The sequence below is a fragment of the Gopherus flavomarginatus genome, chromosome 6, assembly GCF_025201925.1.
Source record: "Gopherus flavomarginatus isolate rGopFla2 chromosome 6, rGopFla2.mat.asm, whole genome shotgun sequence".
In the NCBI taxonomy this organism is placed as follows: Eukaryota; Metazoa; Chordata; order Testudines; family Testudinidae; genus Gopherus; species Gopherus flavomarginatus.
In genome coordinates, this window is record NC_066622.1 from 37,581,844 (window position 1) to 37,600,066 (window position 18,223).

The 18,223-nt window shown below is 41.2% G+C and overlaps 1 protein-coding gene across 2 annotated transcripts; it reads left to right on the forward strand.

Moving 5' to 3' along the window:
- The first annotated feature begins 13,502 nt into the window (after window positions 1-13,502).
- Window positions 13,503-17,855, forward strand: GP9 (glycoprotein IX platelet). 2 transcript variants are annotated; one of them, XM_050957915.1, is made up of 3 exons: window positions 13,503-13,651; window positions 14,336-14,382; window positions 16,473-17,855. In XM_050957915.1, the coding sequence occupies exons 1-3, from the start codon at window positions 13,610-13,612 to the stop codon at window positions 17,104-17,106; spliced, it is 723 nt and encodes a 240-aa protein (XP_050813872.1). In that variant the 5' UTR covers window positions 13,503-13,609; the 3' UTR covers window positions 17,107-17,855. The 2 variants fall into 2 exon arrangements, with proteins under 2 accessions (XP_050813872.1, XP_050813873.1); XM_050957916.1 differs by lacking the exon at window positions 14,336-14,382 and having other exon boundaries at window positions 13,507-13,651.
- Window positions 17,856-18,223: the final 368 nt, after the last annotated feature.

Genomic DNA, 18,223 nt, shown 5'->3' on the forward strand with positions numbered 1-18,223 from the left:
AAAACTTTAAATGCAAAAGGAAGCTAAAATAAAAATATGAAAAAGCACATTTTAAAAAATACACTCAGGTTTGACTTGTTCTGCGTAGACTCTTTTTATATTAATGTCTAACCAGCTGTCAAGGTTTCTTTCCCCACCCTGAACTTTAGGGTACAGATGTGGGGACCTGCATGGACACTTCTAAGCCTAATTACTAGCTTAGATCTGGTATACACTGCCACCACCCAGAGCAGAATTCCAGTGTCTGGGGCACTCTCTGTCCCCCCAAACTCCCCCCCCCGGGTTGCCTTGAGGGACTTCACCAATTTTCTGGTGAACACAGATCCAAACCCCTTGGATCTTAAAACAAGGAGAAATTAACCATCCCCCTCCTTTTCCCCCACCAATCCCCGGTGAGTCCAGATCCAATCCCCTTGGATATTAAAACAAGGAGAATTTAACCATCCCCCTATCTTTCCCGCATCAATCCCTGGTGAGTCCAGATCCAATCCCCTTGGATCTTAAAACAAGGGGAAATTAACTATCCCCACTCCTTTCCCCCCACCAATCCCTGGTGAGTCCAGATCCAATTCCCTTGGATCTTAAAACAAGGAAAAATCAATCGGGTTCTTAAAAAGAAAGCTTTTAATTAAAGAAAGAAAAGGTAAAAAGTATCTATGTAAAATCAGGATGGAAAATGCTTTACAGGGTAATCAGATTCTTATAGACCAGAGGGACCCCCCCTAACCTTAGGTTCAAAGTTACAGCAAACAGAGGTAAAATCCTTCCAGCAAAAAGAAACATTTACAAGTTGAGAAAACAAACATAAGACTAACATGCCTTGCCTGGCTAATTACTTACAAGTTTGAAACATGATAGACTGAGTTAGAAAGATTTGGAGGGCCTGGATTGATGTCCTGTCCCTCTCAGTCCTGAGAGTGAACAACAACAACACAAAGAGCACAAACAAAAGACTTCCCTCCACCAAGATTTGAAAGTATCTTGTCCCCCTATTGGTCCTCTGGTCAGGTGTCAGCCAGCTTTACTGAGCTTCTTAACCCTTTACAGGTAAAAGAGACATTAACCCTTAACTATCTGTTTATGACACCAGCCCTGACTTCTAGATCATCAGATTTGTCATTTGTGTTCATTCAGAGAGAATGATGAAAGTTTTTGGGACAGCAATCACTGAGGTGAACATTGTAACAATGTACAAATATTTGAAGGATGTAAACCAAGGAGGCAGAGGCATTATTTTCCATAATGAAAAAGGGTATAAACTAGCAGTACTTTGATAAAGCTAGGGATATTTTAGGCAGAAGATTTTCTTAAAAGTAAGATCTATTAACCTGTAGAAAAAAATCTCCCAAGTAAGTGGCAGAATGCTTGAGGTATTTAAAGCTAAATTGGACAAATCCATAGTGAACATACAATAAAAAAGAAGCCTACAAATGACAGGAAGATGGGGCTTAAATGTCTTTTCAGTGTCCAAGTGGTATAGTCACTTAATAGGCTAGAGTACCAGATGTATTAGAGCAGTACACAGAGGTACAGGGGGCTTTTGTCAACCCCTTTGGTCTGGGGATCCACACCAGCCTCTAGAATATGTTAAAGCCGCCAGAACAAGTGCATGTTGTGATCCATTAACCTTTGTTTTGTTTCTTTAATCATTTGCTTACTCACTCATTTACAATGGGTCTCCCAATGATGAATGTTAATGCTGCATATTTGTTATACAGAGGACTACTTTGATACTTCCCAAGAATTCAGTGGCAGCAATCCTACCAAAAAGTCCTTTATGAAGGCATCAAGACCAGGTTTTATCAGAGGTAAAACTCAGAGGAGAAAAGAGGTGATTTAATGATGTTGCATATTGAAAACGTGTGACAATGTAATAGCAAAGCCATTCAGCAGGAGGAATGGGTACAGTTCTCTAAAGACCTCCATCTTAAAGAGTTTAAGAGTAGCTGATGGCAATGAATGACAATAGCTCTTTGTAAACTTCCTATCAAGAGGATTCAGATTTCTGCTATGCATGTTACTTGGACTTGACATAGCAGGCAGCCCGGCTAGTCATGCACCTAGCTTGGGCATTTAGTTTTAATTTGTGTCCTTTCTCCTAAACAGTAGGAGTCCAGTCATCCCGCCCTTTGCATGTTCATTTCTTCTCTGTAAGTGAACACAAGCTGCACTCATGCAACTGATGAGAGAATTAGGCCTCAGAAGAAAAGTCTCCAAAAGTACTTTGAAGAGGCAAGGCTGTGAATGAGGTTGTTTGGAAAACTTGATAATGTTCCACTAAATCTTCACTGTTCATTAAGTCCAGGAGAAAGTAGCAACAACTCTGATGCTGTAAATATAAGGCCCAATCCTGCAGGCTTTACTCATCCCAAAGACACATTAAGACCCACTGGGACTAACCTGTATGAATAAGGACTGTAGGATCTGATCCACAGTCCTCTCCATGTCTAATAGATTCATGGGCTCAGTGTGATCAAAGACCATTTGCATCATGGATAAATAAAGTGATGGGGGATGGGGGGAAGAAGCTCGAGACCCAATGCAAAAATAAGTCACTTATCGCAGATGATACTATAGCAAAGAACTTTAAGCAACTGTGGGGAGGAATAAAAATATTCCATACTTTCTTTAATGACTACAGAAAGTGCAACACTTGATTGCTCTGTGGAATAATGTACTTTCATTCTGAATAGGATCATTCCCTTAAGATGTATAGAAATGGATTGTGGGATACAGGGACAGGGAAGAATAGGGGAAACTGGGCATTTTAAGGAATCTTTATATTCTAAGAAGCTGCATCATTTTCAATAAACTTGTCTGCTGCTAAAGGAAGAGAACCAGATATGCAGGAAGATATAGATATATAGTACATTTAGTAGACACGCAACCTAGCTTCTAAATTTATTCTTTTCTGTGCTCTAAAGGCAATTCCATGGCTGCAATATCATCATGGTCTTTATTTTCCATTTCAGAATGTACTACCCTTCCTGATCTCTCTTTACTTGGATGCATTACTATTTGTATTTACAATTCGCCTTCTGAGTTGCCTTTACTCTCTGTTAAAGGTGTTTTTAAGCCACAGAGTCCCAATGAATCAAAGCAGTTAAAACACAGACACCCTGTCAAAATCTTCCAAGAAACAATCCTAAATCAGCAAGATCTTCCCCATCCCCACCACTCACAACACCAGCAGTCTGTTCACAAATCAGACTGTTGTGCACCTGACAGGTAGATGGGCTATTTATTTAAATAGGGGTCGAATCACTTTCTCCAATTCATAGGCAAAAGATTGGAATTATAGAAGCCCTACAAATCCTTTTAGCTTTCCCCCATCACAGCACTGTTCAAAACAGCTTTTAAAGACATTCACAAACAAATAGGCACCAAAAATCATCTTTTAAGAAAAAGGTCCTAACTAATTTTGGGCTGCTGGTAACAGGTTTGGGCTCCCTAAAGGTCAGTCAATTTAAAAGTAAATAAATAAACCCCAGAAGTTTCTCTTTCCCCCTCTTTTTCCCCAGTGGACAGCTGCTCATTGTCATTTATGAAATGGAGGAGAGACCTTGCGAAGTAGGGATGTGCAACACGTTTGTAACACACACAAAACTCACCTGGGTTTTATTACACATTCTAAATGCAGATCAGATTCACTGAAAAGATGTGCTAAAGTTCACAAGCAACTTGAGCGAAGTTGAGCCTGAACTCTCAGAACACAATGCTTTCAAGCTTTCGTTAGGTTTTGATCCAAACCTCAAAAAGTCAGGGTCCATCTTAACATGGACACTTTTGAGAAATGGGTTTTGAAACCAAAACTCCAAGTAAAACTCACGTAGTTGGTGGGTGAAACTAAGGAAAAGCTATTTCAAGTCCATTCTTAACTTTCATAGAAGAAAGCCCAGAAAGGTGAAAAGCAAATGATTGTTATGTTGTGTTGTTAAACAAACCATTCACTATATACATCAACTGATATAGTTACATGCACAAATACACACTCATATGTAATATTGAATAACATGCCTTTACAGAAATGCATACAAAGCATTATACATTTTGGTCTTAGCGCAATAGCGAACAAATTTATTTGAAAATGTGCATAACTTCAATACAATATTATTAGATCAAGGCCTATGCTACCACTTTTAGTCATTAAATCGACTGAGAGTTTGTCTAAATAAAAGCTTCAGGCAGCTGGCCCAGATGATTCTGAAGAAGTCAGGAACCTCTGTATATTTTATTTTATTTTTTTCAAGACAGGTGGATTATTTTACGTTTTTGACAGTAACTGTTCTTTATGTTAAAAATCAGTGCTTTTAAAGACAGTTTTCACCAAATTAATCCTAGTTAGGGCTTCCAGATGTTTTTCTTTGGAGTTTTACTTTATGAATCCCAAAAGTTTTATTTTGATTCTTTAAGTGTATATCATTTCTGTGAGTATTACTAATAAAATGTAGCATTTACTCTCAATTCTCCCCTTGGGTTACCCCCAGCAGAATGGTTCCAGAGACAATTGTACTCAGGGAACAGAGATACATGTTATTATTTTCCCCAGCCAGTTGACCTGCAGGATCTATGGGATGGGTTACTATTAGAAGGTAAACAAGAATAAATGGAAATAGATTATATCAGTAGATTGTAAACCATACATTTACTTTATATTTGTACAAGCAAAACAAGGATTAGTTTTAAAAAGTCTCTTTGGGAATGGGGCAAAGGAGAATTTCTCTCAGGTTTCAGAGTAGCAGCTGTGTTAGTCTGTATCCACAAAAAGAACAGGAGTACTTGTGGCACCTTAGAAACTAACAAATTTATTTGAGCTTAAGCTTTCGTGGGCTACAGCCCACTTCTTCGGATGCATAGAATGGAACATATATTTAGGAGATATATATACACATACAGAGAGCATGAAAAGGTGGGAGTTGTGTTACCAACTCTGAAAGGCCAATAAAGTAAGAGAAAAAAGCTTTTGAAGTGATAATCAAGATAGCCTAGTACAGACAATGCCCCTTTGCCCTGCACATTGGCCAAACCAGACAGTCTCTACGCAAAAGAATTAATGGACACAAATCTGACATCAGGAATTATAAAACTCAAAAACCAGTAGGAGAACACTTTAACCTGTCTGGTCATTCAATGACAGACCTATGGCTGGCAATTTTGCAACAGAAAAGCTTCAAAAACAGACTCCATTGAGAAACTGCTGAGCTGGAATTGATGTGCAAACTAGATACAATCAACTTAGGCTTAAATAGGGACTGGGAATGGCTGAGCCATTACACACATTGAATCTATCTCCCCTTGTAAATATTCTCACACTTCTTATCAAACTGTCTGTACTGGGCTATCTTGATTATCACTTCAAAAGTTTTTTTCTCTTACTTTATTGGCCTCTCAGAGTTGGTAAGACAACTCCCACCTTTTCATGCTCTGTGTATGTGTATATATATCTCCTCAATATATGTTCCATTCTATGCATCTGAAGAAGTGAGCTGTAGCCCATGAAAGCTTATGCTCAAATAAATTTGTTAATCTCTAAGGTGCCACTGTAGAACTGATAAATGAAATTGTTTTCAATTGTTCACTTTATTAATGTAACTTCTGTTCACCATTCACTACACTTGCCTATACTGTAACTTCTGTTCCATATTGTAATCAAACCCCATTTTAAAACACTCACTCCATTTTGTAAAAGCTTCCTCCAACCTTCATTTTTGCAAACCCTGCTGTAATCTTATTAGTTTAGTTTAGATGTGTGAATGAGGTATGTATGAATGATGGAATCAACCTCCAGCCCCAGCCTGTCCTGATGAGATAAAGTTCAAATACCAACGGCTGAAGACCTAGACAACAGCCCTAAACAAAGTAAGAAGCATCCACCCTAAAAAGAAAAGGACAACAGAACAACAGAAGGAAGATCAAAGCCAGGTTCAAGGCTGAAAGTCACGCCTGCAGTTGATGGGTGATCAATCTAAACCCAGAGGCAGCGTGACACAGCAAGACCTATAGACTTTGAATCCAAACTAAAAGCCTATAAAAAAGAAGGGTGAGATGGGTAACACTCTGCTGCCAACATGGAAGAACATTGGTGCCTGCCCAACAGAGATCCAGCTCAGCCTTGTGCCCAGCTTTCCTGGCCAGTTAGCTGCCACAAGCTACGAACCCAAGCTGCAAAATCAAGCCATGAACTTAAGCTATCTTCAGGACTGGTAACTATGCAGCAGCTGCAGAACACCTGATGAATGTGGATGTGTGTGTGTGAATGTGTGTGTGTGTGTGTAGGTATTAGGTATAATGTGAATGTGTGTGTGTGTGTAGGTATTAGGTATAATGTGTGTGTACTGGTAACTATGCAGCAGCTGCAGAACACCTGATGAATGTGGGTGTGTGCGTGTGAATGTGTGTATGTGTGTATGTATAGGTATTAGGTATAATGTGTGTGTATAAGAATTAAGATATTAGTTATTAGTCATAAATTGTTATCATAATAAATGTGGCATCTTTGCCTTGTCCCCTTCAATAAGATCCTGCTGGTTTTTACTGGTCTAATATAATTGGTATAACACCACAAGTTCTCCTGTTCTTTTTGAGAATTTATCTGGTGCTCTGGACTTCTGCCTGTAGAGCCGAAATCCAAATCTGGCTGCTCACAAAAGATACTTTGGAGGTGGTCTCATTTTTTGTTTAAATTTTATGAGAATGTAAAAGCAGCAAAGAGCCCTGTGGCACCTTATAGACTAACAGATGTATTGGAGCATTCACCCATGAAAGCTCATGCTCCAATACGTCTGTTAGTCTATAAGGTGCCACAGGACTCTTTGCTGCTTTTACAGATCCAGACTAACACGGTTACCCCTCTGATATGTGTATGTAGTAGTTATAAAGTACTAGACCAACAGCTCTCCAGACTAGGGTGATCAGATGTCCCAATTTTATAGGGACAGTCTCAACATTTGGGGCTTTGTTTTATATAGGTGCCTGTTACCCCCCACCCCCTGTCCCGATTTCTCATAGTTACTATCTGGTCACCCTACTCGAGACTGCTGGATTATCCGTAGAACCAGGTACAACACAAGCAGTACTCATGCAAGCTTTCCCAGCCAGTACCTCCTTTGTGCTTGTACTTGCAGGTCAGAGTTTCACTTCTTGAAGTGAAAGACCAGTTTGGTCTCAAAGCCTATTCAGTATTTGGTCTCTTGACCTTCCTGCTAAGACGGTCAACAAGAGTGATATTTAGTGGCAATAGTGGGGTGGTTTTGGTGATGCAGATGTGTCCCCTGGGAAGTGGCCTAAAATAACTCGATTTATTTCACACAGGCCACTGAATAGTTATTAGTGGTATCCACTTTCAGTTGGTGACAACCTAGGCACTCTGTATTGAAAGTGGTTGTGTCCGAGTGTGAATCATAGGACGCATCTGTGTGCTAGATGAATGGATATGTGAAAATAGGCATCTTGTAGGTTGAAGGCTGTGAACCAGTCCCCTTGTTCCAGTGTGGGTATTATTGTGCCCAGTGTGACCATGTTGAATTTCTGTACATGTATAAATTTGTTCAGTTGGCGTAGGTCTAGTATAGGTCTCCATCCCCCACCTTTCTTTCGGGTCAGAAAGTAGTGGGAGTAGAACCCTTTTCCCCGATGTTGCGTTGGTACAGGTTCCACTGCACCTAGCTGTAGAAGATGAGCCACTTCTACGTGAAGTAGGTGCTCATGAGAGGGGTCCCTGAAGAGGGATGGGGAAGGACGGGCGGGCAGGATATGAAAGGGATGAAGTAATCTGACTGAACTATTTCCAGGACTCAGTGCCAGACATGGTGGAAAACCTGGAGACAGTGGTCAAATGGGAAAACAGACGGTGGAGTCAATGGGTGGTCGTGCAGACCCCCAACCAACAGTTCAAAATTGCTGTTTATCTTTGTCAAAGGGAAGGTCCTACACTTTGGTCTGAAGGTCTTTGGGGATACCAGATGCAGACAGTCAGGAAGACCTGTGCATGACCACCGCAGTTGCAGTAGTGTGGGCTGCTGTGTCCGTCATGTCCAGGGATGCTTGTAGCACTGTCCTGGACACCAACTGACCTTCTACAAGGACTGACAAAGTCCGCTTTCCTGCCCTCTGGAATATGGGAGGTAAAATCAAAGAGTTTGTTGCAGTTGTCATAGTTATAGCTTGTGGGGAGAGCAGAGTAATTTGCAATTCTAAATTGCAAAGTAGAGGAGGTATAAACCTTGCGGCCCAGGAGGTGAAGCCATTTGAGATCCTTGTCTTGCGGGGTGGGCCAGTATTGTGGCTGTTTTGTCCTGTGTGTCACTGTATCCACTACAAGAGAGTTTGATTGTGGGTGGGAAAATAAGAAATCTATATCCTTAGCGGGAACATAATATTTACATTCAGCCTTTTTGTATATTGATGGGATGGAGACAGGAGTCTGCCAGAGAGTGTCAGCTGGTTCTAGGTGGGCTTCTTTTAGTGTGATCTTTGACGGCGCAGAGCATTGGAGGATTTTGAGGAGTCTGTGTGTGTGTCTCCCTGGACTTCCTCCAAAGGAATGTCCTGGCTGAGTGCCACCCTCTTGAAAAGTTCCTAGAATTGCTTAAAGTAGTCCACATTTTGTGGAGGTGGAGGCATGAGGGCTCCATTTACAGCTAATGGAGAGTTAGGAGCCGGTGAATCAGGGAAGGGTTCATGGCCAAGCTCTTCAGGAGCTCTAGATGTAGATGGAGAATGCAGAGCGGGCTTGAGGTCTGGTGGAGGGGCTGCGAGGAGGAGTGGTGGCAGGAGCCGACTAAGGGTACCATTGAGGCCAAGGCATAGGGTAAGAGAAGTGAGGACCACCCACAGGGGGACAAAGTAGGGAAACTGAGGCTGGTTCTTGTGAGGCGCTGTGCCTTGAGATATATATAGCTCCAGTGGAGGAGAATCAGGCGGGGAAAACTTTGCCTGCTGCTGCATGTCGTTCTCGCTGTCAGTGAGGGCAGCCAGGTTGGGTGGTGAGAGCGGCTGTTCAAACAGTGAGTGCTCCATGCCGGGTAGAGGAGAGTCAGGCTCAGGGGCCATGCAGACATCATCTTTATGAAACAATTGCTGCTGCTCCATGGGCTGTGGTCCTGCAGAGCGTGAAGTGTGAGCGGAAGCCTGCAGTGACTTTTGTTTTGCTTTCGCGGGTGCTGCAGGCCGTTTATAGGTACCCTGCATGGGGTCCGATTCTGCTGTGGGGGTGATAGGCAGGCTCAGTGCCGACATTCTTGTTGGCACTGGGGTGGAATATGCTGCCAGTGCCGAGTCTATCTTCAATGCCGACAGGACAGGTGCCAAGGAGAACTTCCCACTGTGGGAAGTCAGGTCCCTACTTTTGTGCCCCATGTGAGCCACGGCTGAGGTGCTGGGGCAGTCGGAGGCACTTGCTTTTGGTACTGTCAGCACCGAGGGTAAAGATCTCGCAGGAGACCCTTTACCCTTTTGGAAGTCTCTGGGGCTTCCTGCCTCTTCGCTTGAGAGGGTGAAGCCGCGATCCTGATTGGTTCCAACCTAGCTGGGGAGCATGAGGGAGAGGGTTTACTGCCAATATCCATAGGCGGCTATAGAAATTTCTCCATCAGGAGCATTTTTAGCTGAAAGTCCCTGTCACGACGAGCCCTGGTTTTCAGGCTGGTACAAGAGACACTTGGCAGCGACATGTGTCTCGCCAAGCCACTTCACACACCATAATTGTCTGTCAGACTGCTCCTTGCATAGGTTCCTTGCAGGAGTCACATTTCTTAAAGCCCAGGAACCCCAGCATCACTGAACTATGATTGCCTGGGGAGAGAGTCTCAACAGGAGACGAACTAGAGAGAAATTTTTTTTTGTTTTTTTTTTTAAACTAATGAACTATTCTAAAGGAAGAGAGAGAACTTGGATATTTCTATCTAACTATTTCTATTTCTTTTTACTTATTTCCTTCAGTGACCAGGGAAGAGATTCATCACTGCCTCAAGTCCCATCTTCAGCTGAGGACAGTTGAGAGGGAACTGAGGGGGGTGCGGGATGCGCATGCCTAGGCATACCCTAACGACTCCGTGAGACAGCAGCTGAGCATGTGCGTCTGGATCAGGCAGTGCTACCAAAGATCTCCAATTAACGGCACCAGGATGCACCATCACCTGGAGTGGAGCACCCACAGGCACAGCACTCGAAGAAGAACCTTAATTCTGGCATCTCCTGACTTTTGAGTGCTTGACTTTGCAACTTTAATAGTGTTCTTTTAGCATATGGGTTTTAGGTTGGCATGTGAGACAGCGTGTGGGGTGGGGAAGTTAATTTCCTATATTTTTTTAAAAAGCAAACTGATAAAACAAAAATTCCATTATGTAGCATCCTACTGACACCTCCATGAATCAGCAGCAGCATTGAAACCCTTGCTTAGAGCCATCTCACAGACCTCTGCCGCTTGAGCTGACAGAGTAACTCAGAGTAGTAGAAGGCTGTCATCCTGTATGTAGACCAACCGTAGAGGGGGAGGGGACATTTTACCAGTACATTTCAGTTATTTATTGATACCAGAGAAATAGTGAGACTCAAGAATCAGAAGAAGTGGGCTGTAGCCCATGAAAGCTCATGCTGAAATAAATTTGTTAGTCTCTAAGGTGCCACAAGTTCTCCTGTTCTTTTTGCAGCTACAGACTAACATGGCTGCTACTCTGAAATCGGGAATCTTGGGTTCCATTCCATTTCTAGAGGAGAGTGGGCTCTGTAGGCACAGACTCTTCTGACCATTCCCTCCAAGCGTATGTCTACACTACAATTAGACACCCACAGGTGGCCCATGCCAGTTGACTTAGGCTCACAGGGCTCAGGCTGCTGGGCTGTTTAATTGTGGTGTCGATGATCAGGCTTGGGCTGCAGCCTGAGCTCTGGGACCCTCCCCCCTTGCACGATCCTAGAGCCCAGGCTCCAGCCCAAGCCCATAATCTCTGCACTGCAATTAACAGCCCTGCAGCCCAAGCCCGGCCTCAGTTGGCACTGGCTAGCTGCAGGTTTTTAACTTCAGTGTAGCCATACTCCAAGTTTGACCCAACCTATCCCTGTCCAGTCCTGTCTCTTTCCTATCCCTGGCCCCTTGCCCCAGACCCATTCTTCTCACTAACTAGTGCCAATCTCTACCCAAGCCAAATTTGGGCAGATTTGAAGAGACACAGCAAACGGCACATCCCCGACACAAAGACCACTCCCTGCCAAATGTCAAGTCCCCGCGCCAAAGCATGGGGGCACAAAAGCTTTTAAAAAACAAAGTAACCAGAATTTTTTAAACAGAGTAAAACAATGTATATTTCCCTAGCCTTGTTCTTAGAAAGAGCAAAAATATTTTTGCTGAAATTTCCCAAAAGCATTCACCCTGAGGAAGGCACTGAGCATGGGCAATATCATTAATTTCAAATGGTTAAAATCTGGCACAGTTATAAACAACTGTAAACAAGGTCTCATAAATGGGAAATGTCAGGCATCCTTTTGATTCCAGTTAAGATCCATCACATTTTTGCTACGGGGTGAGCTTCATTGCAGGAAGTGAGAGGAAAGGGAAACATTCTTGCACATGTGGTGGTTGAATCCAGGAATTAGATAGTGTTGGTAGGAAATTATTAAGGAGATTCATCTTATGACAAAACACCAGGTTCCTAGAGATCCCCTGACCTCATTACTAAATGCTCCAGTAAAGGATCTGCATTTTAAACAGAATGACAAATTTACTACTTTTTATTGTTGGCAGCAAGACTTAATATTGCACATTACTGGAATAATGTGACTCCTCCTCCTCTGGAATTGTGGTAAAGTAAAATGTGGACTGTCCTTATAAAGGAAAAGCTTTCACACCAAGTATATACACAAAAGAGAAGTCCCAGAAAAGAGGATAGGTATTTTAAAATTTGGTAACCTTTTTTAGTGCACTCAGAGAAGTAGGGCTCCCCTGACAGCAATCCAGCATCTATAGGCAAGTTCTTTGAATATTAACCTAATCCTGAATAAGGAATAAGTAATGTACAGTGTAATATGTTCATGTTTTATTGGAACTTTCCCTTAATAAAAAAGTTTTCAAAAAAATAGTATGTGGTGCTATGAGCACCACCTACAATGCATGCAAACACACACACACCCCTCTCCTGCACACCCAATAATTGCACATTTGCTATTGTTCAATGTACTCTTGCTGAACATCTCTATTTTCTGTGTCTGCGGTAAAAACATACAGTGCCCAAATTTTAGAACTCTGCACAATTTTCTGTTTAACTGGAGCATACAGTCATTGAGACTGCATGCATGATCTATTCATCTGCATGTGCAAATATTAGCCACTTATGCATCTAACTGACCATTTGTGGGTTCAAATACCTGAGTTGCAGGAATAACTAGGATAACGGTACTTGCAAATTAGCCATGAATTTACAAAATCACTTTTGTACATATAAATACAGGCATGAAGTTTTCAAAATTGAGGTCCTCAATGACTGATCATTTATAAAATTCCCAACTTGAATGCGTAGCCATACATTTACAGTTAATGTATAGAACAGATGTGCAGGGGGCGATAATATCTATTGGTCCTCCTTTACAAGAGTGAAGAAGGCATTGCAAAGTATAAGTTCAGCAGTTTAATTATTCAGAACCACAGTTTTGACAAATCTCAAACCTGTGTGGTTTTTCACACCCACCTTTGTGCATACAACTGAGTGTATGGTGCAAATATGACCACATGTCCATTTAGCACACATATAGCAACTACCAGTAGGTAGCCAAATGCCCAGTTTATATGCACAAATAGGTTTTTGGCCCACAAAATGGTTGCATGTCCACTTTTATGGGTACAATCAGTTGCATGCACATGAAAAGAAGATATTAAATGAAGGCCAGAGCTGAAAATTTGGACCTGGGTAACTTTTTGTAACATGGTGATTGGTTTGCTGTTCCAAAAGATGGATGAAGCAATAAGGAATCATGGCCAGTATCCTCACCTGACAGGCACTGTAACTTCTGCTGGAGTATTTCATTGCCTTATATATGTTTTATTCTTACACGTTGTCAACTTAAAGTGGCTTAGATTTAATTTTACAAAATGTACAAGTTCAGCGGAAAAAGCTGAATGGAAACACTCTTAGCTTTGATGAAAAAAAACCCCAAAACTTATGGTCTAGCTTTAGCTGTTTCTGGAACTTAACACCTGTGTCTTATCCTGCCTGTCCCACTGACTGATAAAGTCCAAGCTGACTTTTAGACCTCTAGATTTTTACTTCTGATGAAGAAATACTTGTCAGACTGGAGGTGAGTCATTTCAGGATTTTAAGAAACCTGCCACCTTTCAAACAGGAAAAATATTTAAATAACAAAAACATAATAAAATATGAAATTCTTCTCTTTTCTGCTGAAACAATAAAAAAAGCTCAAAGAGCTATTTGACTCTACGCATTTCCCAAGAGGAATTACTGTGTACCAGACAAGACAGAAGGCTTGTCATCTGTTACATTCATTTCCTTCCTAGATCTTTAAAACCCGACAATGTTTTGTTTCATCCAGCACTGCAGATCTTCAAAGCCTTACTACGCAAACAAGGGAAAGGATCGAACACTCGAATATATATATATATATGTATATATATATATATATATATACACACACACACACAGAGGTAAGCAAGCTATGCAGCTCACCAATTGCTTTCTCCCTGCTCCTCTTGCCCAGGTCTCATATCCTTTTGATTTGGGGTTTCTTGGTGTTTACTCGGTAAACCATGGTAGTGGATCCTTAGCATAGGCTTTGCTGACCCTGCTTTTAGTTAGATAAAGATCTTTATCCACAAACTGACACATCAGGTTGCGATTAAAAGGTGTAGCCACTTTTAAGAAGTTACCAACAGCTACTGGATTCCTGAAGCTGCAGCAGGGCATACCTTTAGACTCAGCACCAAAGGGTTAAATTGTGATTATGAAGAGATTAGAAATTGTCAAAATTAATATTCCAACTGTTCTGCGATGAAGTTTATAGTATTATGGAGAAGAAATCCCACATAAGCCATAGGGAAATGGTATTTCACTGGTCAATTATGAAAAAAATCAAGAGGTGTCTCACTTAATTTTGAGAAACTAATTACCTGGGCTGTACTATTATTTTTTAAACACAGGTCTCAGTCACATATTTGTAAATAGAGTTAGTAAAATGTGAAATCTCCCTTAAGCAGGGTGTGCTTCTTACAAGTGTTTAAAAGAGAATTGTGGAGGGGTGGTTTTGTTGATTGGTTTGCTTAAACAATATAAGAGTTTCAAAACTACTTTGGGTTATCAAGTTCGTGAAAGCAAAAGATTTTCTTAAATAGGTCAAAGCTGGCATTGCAGCATTACCTGGATTTAAAGCTCCAAGATTGTAAGTCTTTTCCCAGTATCCAAATCAGCTGGAAATTGAAACAAATGGCTTTTGTTTATATTTGTTGCTTTCACTATAGTTTGGAGAAAGGTTTTCATGCGCTTGTTTTTCTGTGATATGATTGTCATGTTAGCTGCATTTAGATCTCTCTCTCGCTCTCTCTGATCGATCTAGGATTTCATTAAGAAAACAGGACCAGCATTTAGATCGTCATATTTCAGAACGGATAAGATGAATTTTAAGCAGGTCTGTCATCCCATGCTGGTCACTTTTCATTATGCAGGGCTTTTGGATTGTTGTAGCTTTTTTAGAAAAAAGAAAATAAAAGTGTTGTGCTGTATCTACATCTGGGCACGTGTAGATACCTAAATAATTTCTTGTTCAAAAATTCAAGACTTGACCAGAATTCATGCCTTCAGTATCTTTGAATTAATCATTTGTTTTGCAAGCTACTTTAAAGGAAACTGATACCTTCTCTAGGTTCTGAAGCAAAAAGTTATTAAAAGCAAAACCAATCCAACCTCAGCCTTTAATAAGTTTACTGAAAGAAAGCAATATCAATTCAATTTTTACCCTGTCAAATGAGACATTTTCCTACTGGGGTTATTAAGACTGGTCACGTTTTAAGATATCAAAGAATATTCTGTCAGGTTCTATACTTACATATGTATAATTTCCATTCTATATTATTTTTATGTAAAAGGTACTCTAACATGAGGTTAGAGATAGATAGAATAAATCCATTAGATAATTTCTGTTTGTCGGCCAACTCCAATGCTTTGCCTGCTTTAGTTTTAAATTGCTTTTGTGTTGGGCTTCCAACGTTCACCTGCAAAGTAAGTTCTATAGTCTAATACAGTAGATCTCACCTTCTTTTTTGGGGTGGAGTGGCGGTGGAGAAAGGGGACAGGGAAGGTCTGAGTGTACAAGAAGAAGAAAACTGACGCCTATTAACAGCATATCCCACTCCCCAGATAAGTATTCAGGGCACTATACAACCAAAATTATTTTCTTAAAATTTAACATTTAATCAATGGATTTCCATATAGAAGTAAGGGGGAAAAACGTTCTAGTTATGGGGTGAATTATGGTCATAATTAGAGATGGTTCCAATACACAAAGTTTGGATCTGTATTTCCCCAACAGTGCAGAGGAGTTTGGATTTGGAATTCCAGTTAGGTCCCTTGATTGGCCATACTTTAAAAAAAAAAAACACAAAAAAACTTGGGGATGGGGAGGAAATATTTGCAGATGTGTAAAGAGAGGATGGATGGGACCAAGATGGATGTCAGGCAGGAGCCAGCTCCAAACAACAGGGGCTGCCACAGCAAAGGGAAAACTACCTGCCAACCTAAGACATGATGGTGGTATCCCCCCAAGAGTGAGCTCTGAGCCATGTTAGAGCACAGATAAGCACAATTTGTAGTTTTGTATTCATTTTACATCTTAAAACAATAAGCTCTTACAGATGGATGCATGAATTCAGGCACAAAGTAAAAGAGCAGTGATAGGCCAAAAAAAGAGAACTTCTAATCCACACCCTGCAAATCTCACATCAGAACTCAGCCCTAACGTACCAATTCTGGTCAGATCCATAACAGAAAGGATCCATTTTCCAAATGGGATGTAGCTGAAAATCTCTGGAGATGACTTCTTAAAATCAACTTATACCATTCAAGATGGCAAAAATCAGCATTTGTAATCTCACATGATTTCAACACCAAATTCAAACCCTAGTCCTGAACCTAAATCAAAAATCCTAACCTAAAACTAACCTTGATCTAGCCACCACCTACTTGGGCCATCTCTATTCAGGAGCTTTTTGCAGTAATATTTTGTATAATAAAGCATGAAGTGAGAGTGGCAATGACTCACCACACTCTTTCATAAATGTATTAGTATTAACCAGGTTCAGACAGACTGGCATTATGGGAACTTTAGGGCATGAAAAAAATCTTCCAGGAAACTCAAGATTTCCTGCTGATCCTAAAGCAGGATGAAGTGGGGACAATTTTATATTCTAGCTTTACATTTAGAACCATAACAATTCATCAGTTGTTTTTAGATATATGTTTTTGTCCTTTATTTAGTGAAAACATAACCACCATGAAGATCCCCGCTGCTGCAGGATTTGTTACATTAATGCTGTTCTCTTTAGTCCATGCGGAAATCTGCCCTCTGTCCTGCACCTGTAAGCCACTTGGAGAAATGAAGGGTTGGCTAGTAGACTGCAGCTCAAAGGGACTAAAGGAAGTGCCTGCCCTGCCTGTCAGCACCAGGAAACTTTATCTACAGAATAACAGCATGACCACAGTTCGTACTGGTGCATTTGACAACTTACGTATCCTAGAGGAAATGAATGTGTCCGACAATCCCTGGAATTGTGACTGTGACATTCTGTATCTCAAACTCTGGCTGGAGGACTTCTCCGAATCTTCTATTGCTAACGTCATCTGTGCAACCCCAGCTTCCAATGAGAGGAAGCCTTTGAGCCAGTTGAGTGGGAATGAGCTGGACAGCTGCTGGAAATCCCTCCCAATTAAATGCCTCAATTTCTTTTGGCGAGATCTTGCTTTGATCACTTTTGCAGTAGTTGTACTTATTTTAACATCATGTGCTCTGAGGTTCTCCAAAAGGCTAGCCTACCAGGTTACCACAAGAGATTATTATTCTGCTGCCCCGCTGCTGCGGAAGCATAACCTAGAAAATTACATGTCACAATGAGATGTTGCTGTCACCAATAGCTCTTCATAGAAATGCCAAACTAACCTAATACAAAGGATACCCTTCTTAGCTATTACTGGCTATGCGAGTGTAAGTGTACTCGAGATGGATCCCAGACCACAAAGTTTGCGGGGGGAGAAGTTTGTATGAAGATCCAGTAGTCAGATCCAAGGTTTTGGTTGGAGGACACCTCTAAAATGCACTTAAATTTACTTACTGGCAAGTCAGAATACGTTATTTTAATATTACATTCTCTAAATATCTAAGGAAAGTAGTTAGGAAATTTTACTTGTCCGGTCTTGTGATTTTTGAAGAATTAATTTCCCATTTTTACCAATGAAGTCCCAGCTCTTCTGGCAAAAGGCTATTTACAGTCTACTGCCAGCTAGTTTCTGGTGGATTTTGATTGCACTGTTGTTACTAATTTAGATTCTGATCCTAAAGCTGACTGCACCCATCATGCTGGCGGAGTCCTATTGACTTGAACAGGCGCACACTTGCACCTGCAGAGGAGAGGGCTGAATTTGACAGCATGCAGAGGTTCCCTTGGCAGCAGAGCCAGTGTGGCTATTGGGGCCAGCCCTTGGATTTACCCCTTAATAAACATGATTTTAAGCTTCCTGAAAACTAATGTGCATCCATTAAGGAGTCCTTTTAAATACTACTGAATTTCCTAGAAAACACTTGAGAAAAATTGTACTCTGTGTGCGATATTTAAATAAAGGGTGTTTCTTACACATTCACACGTATCCAAGTCTGTGTTGCATAATTACATGGGACAACCACAGATGTTGGTTAAACATCCTGCAAAATTAGCGGGTTGGGTTTTTTTGGGAGGGAGGGGGCTCAAATTGCTAGGATTTTTGCAGAAACCTTAAAAAGATCTCTTTCTCTCTGGGGAGTAAAATATCTCCTCATAGGAAAATTACAGGAGCAGCTAAAGCTTCTATCTTCTCCCCAACCTGAACTACTCATAAGGGCCCCAGCCATGAGACTATATGCTGTGATCTTCTCAGATCTGTCACGTTAGGCTGGGTCAATACTTAGATCGGGGAACTCTGAATAACTCCCAGAAGAAACACATTATGTGGCACACTTCACATACAGTTCCTGCTAA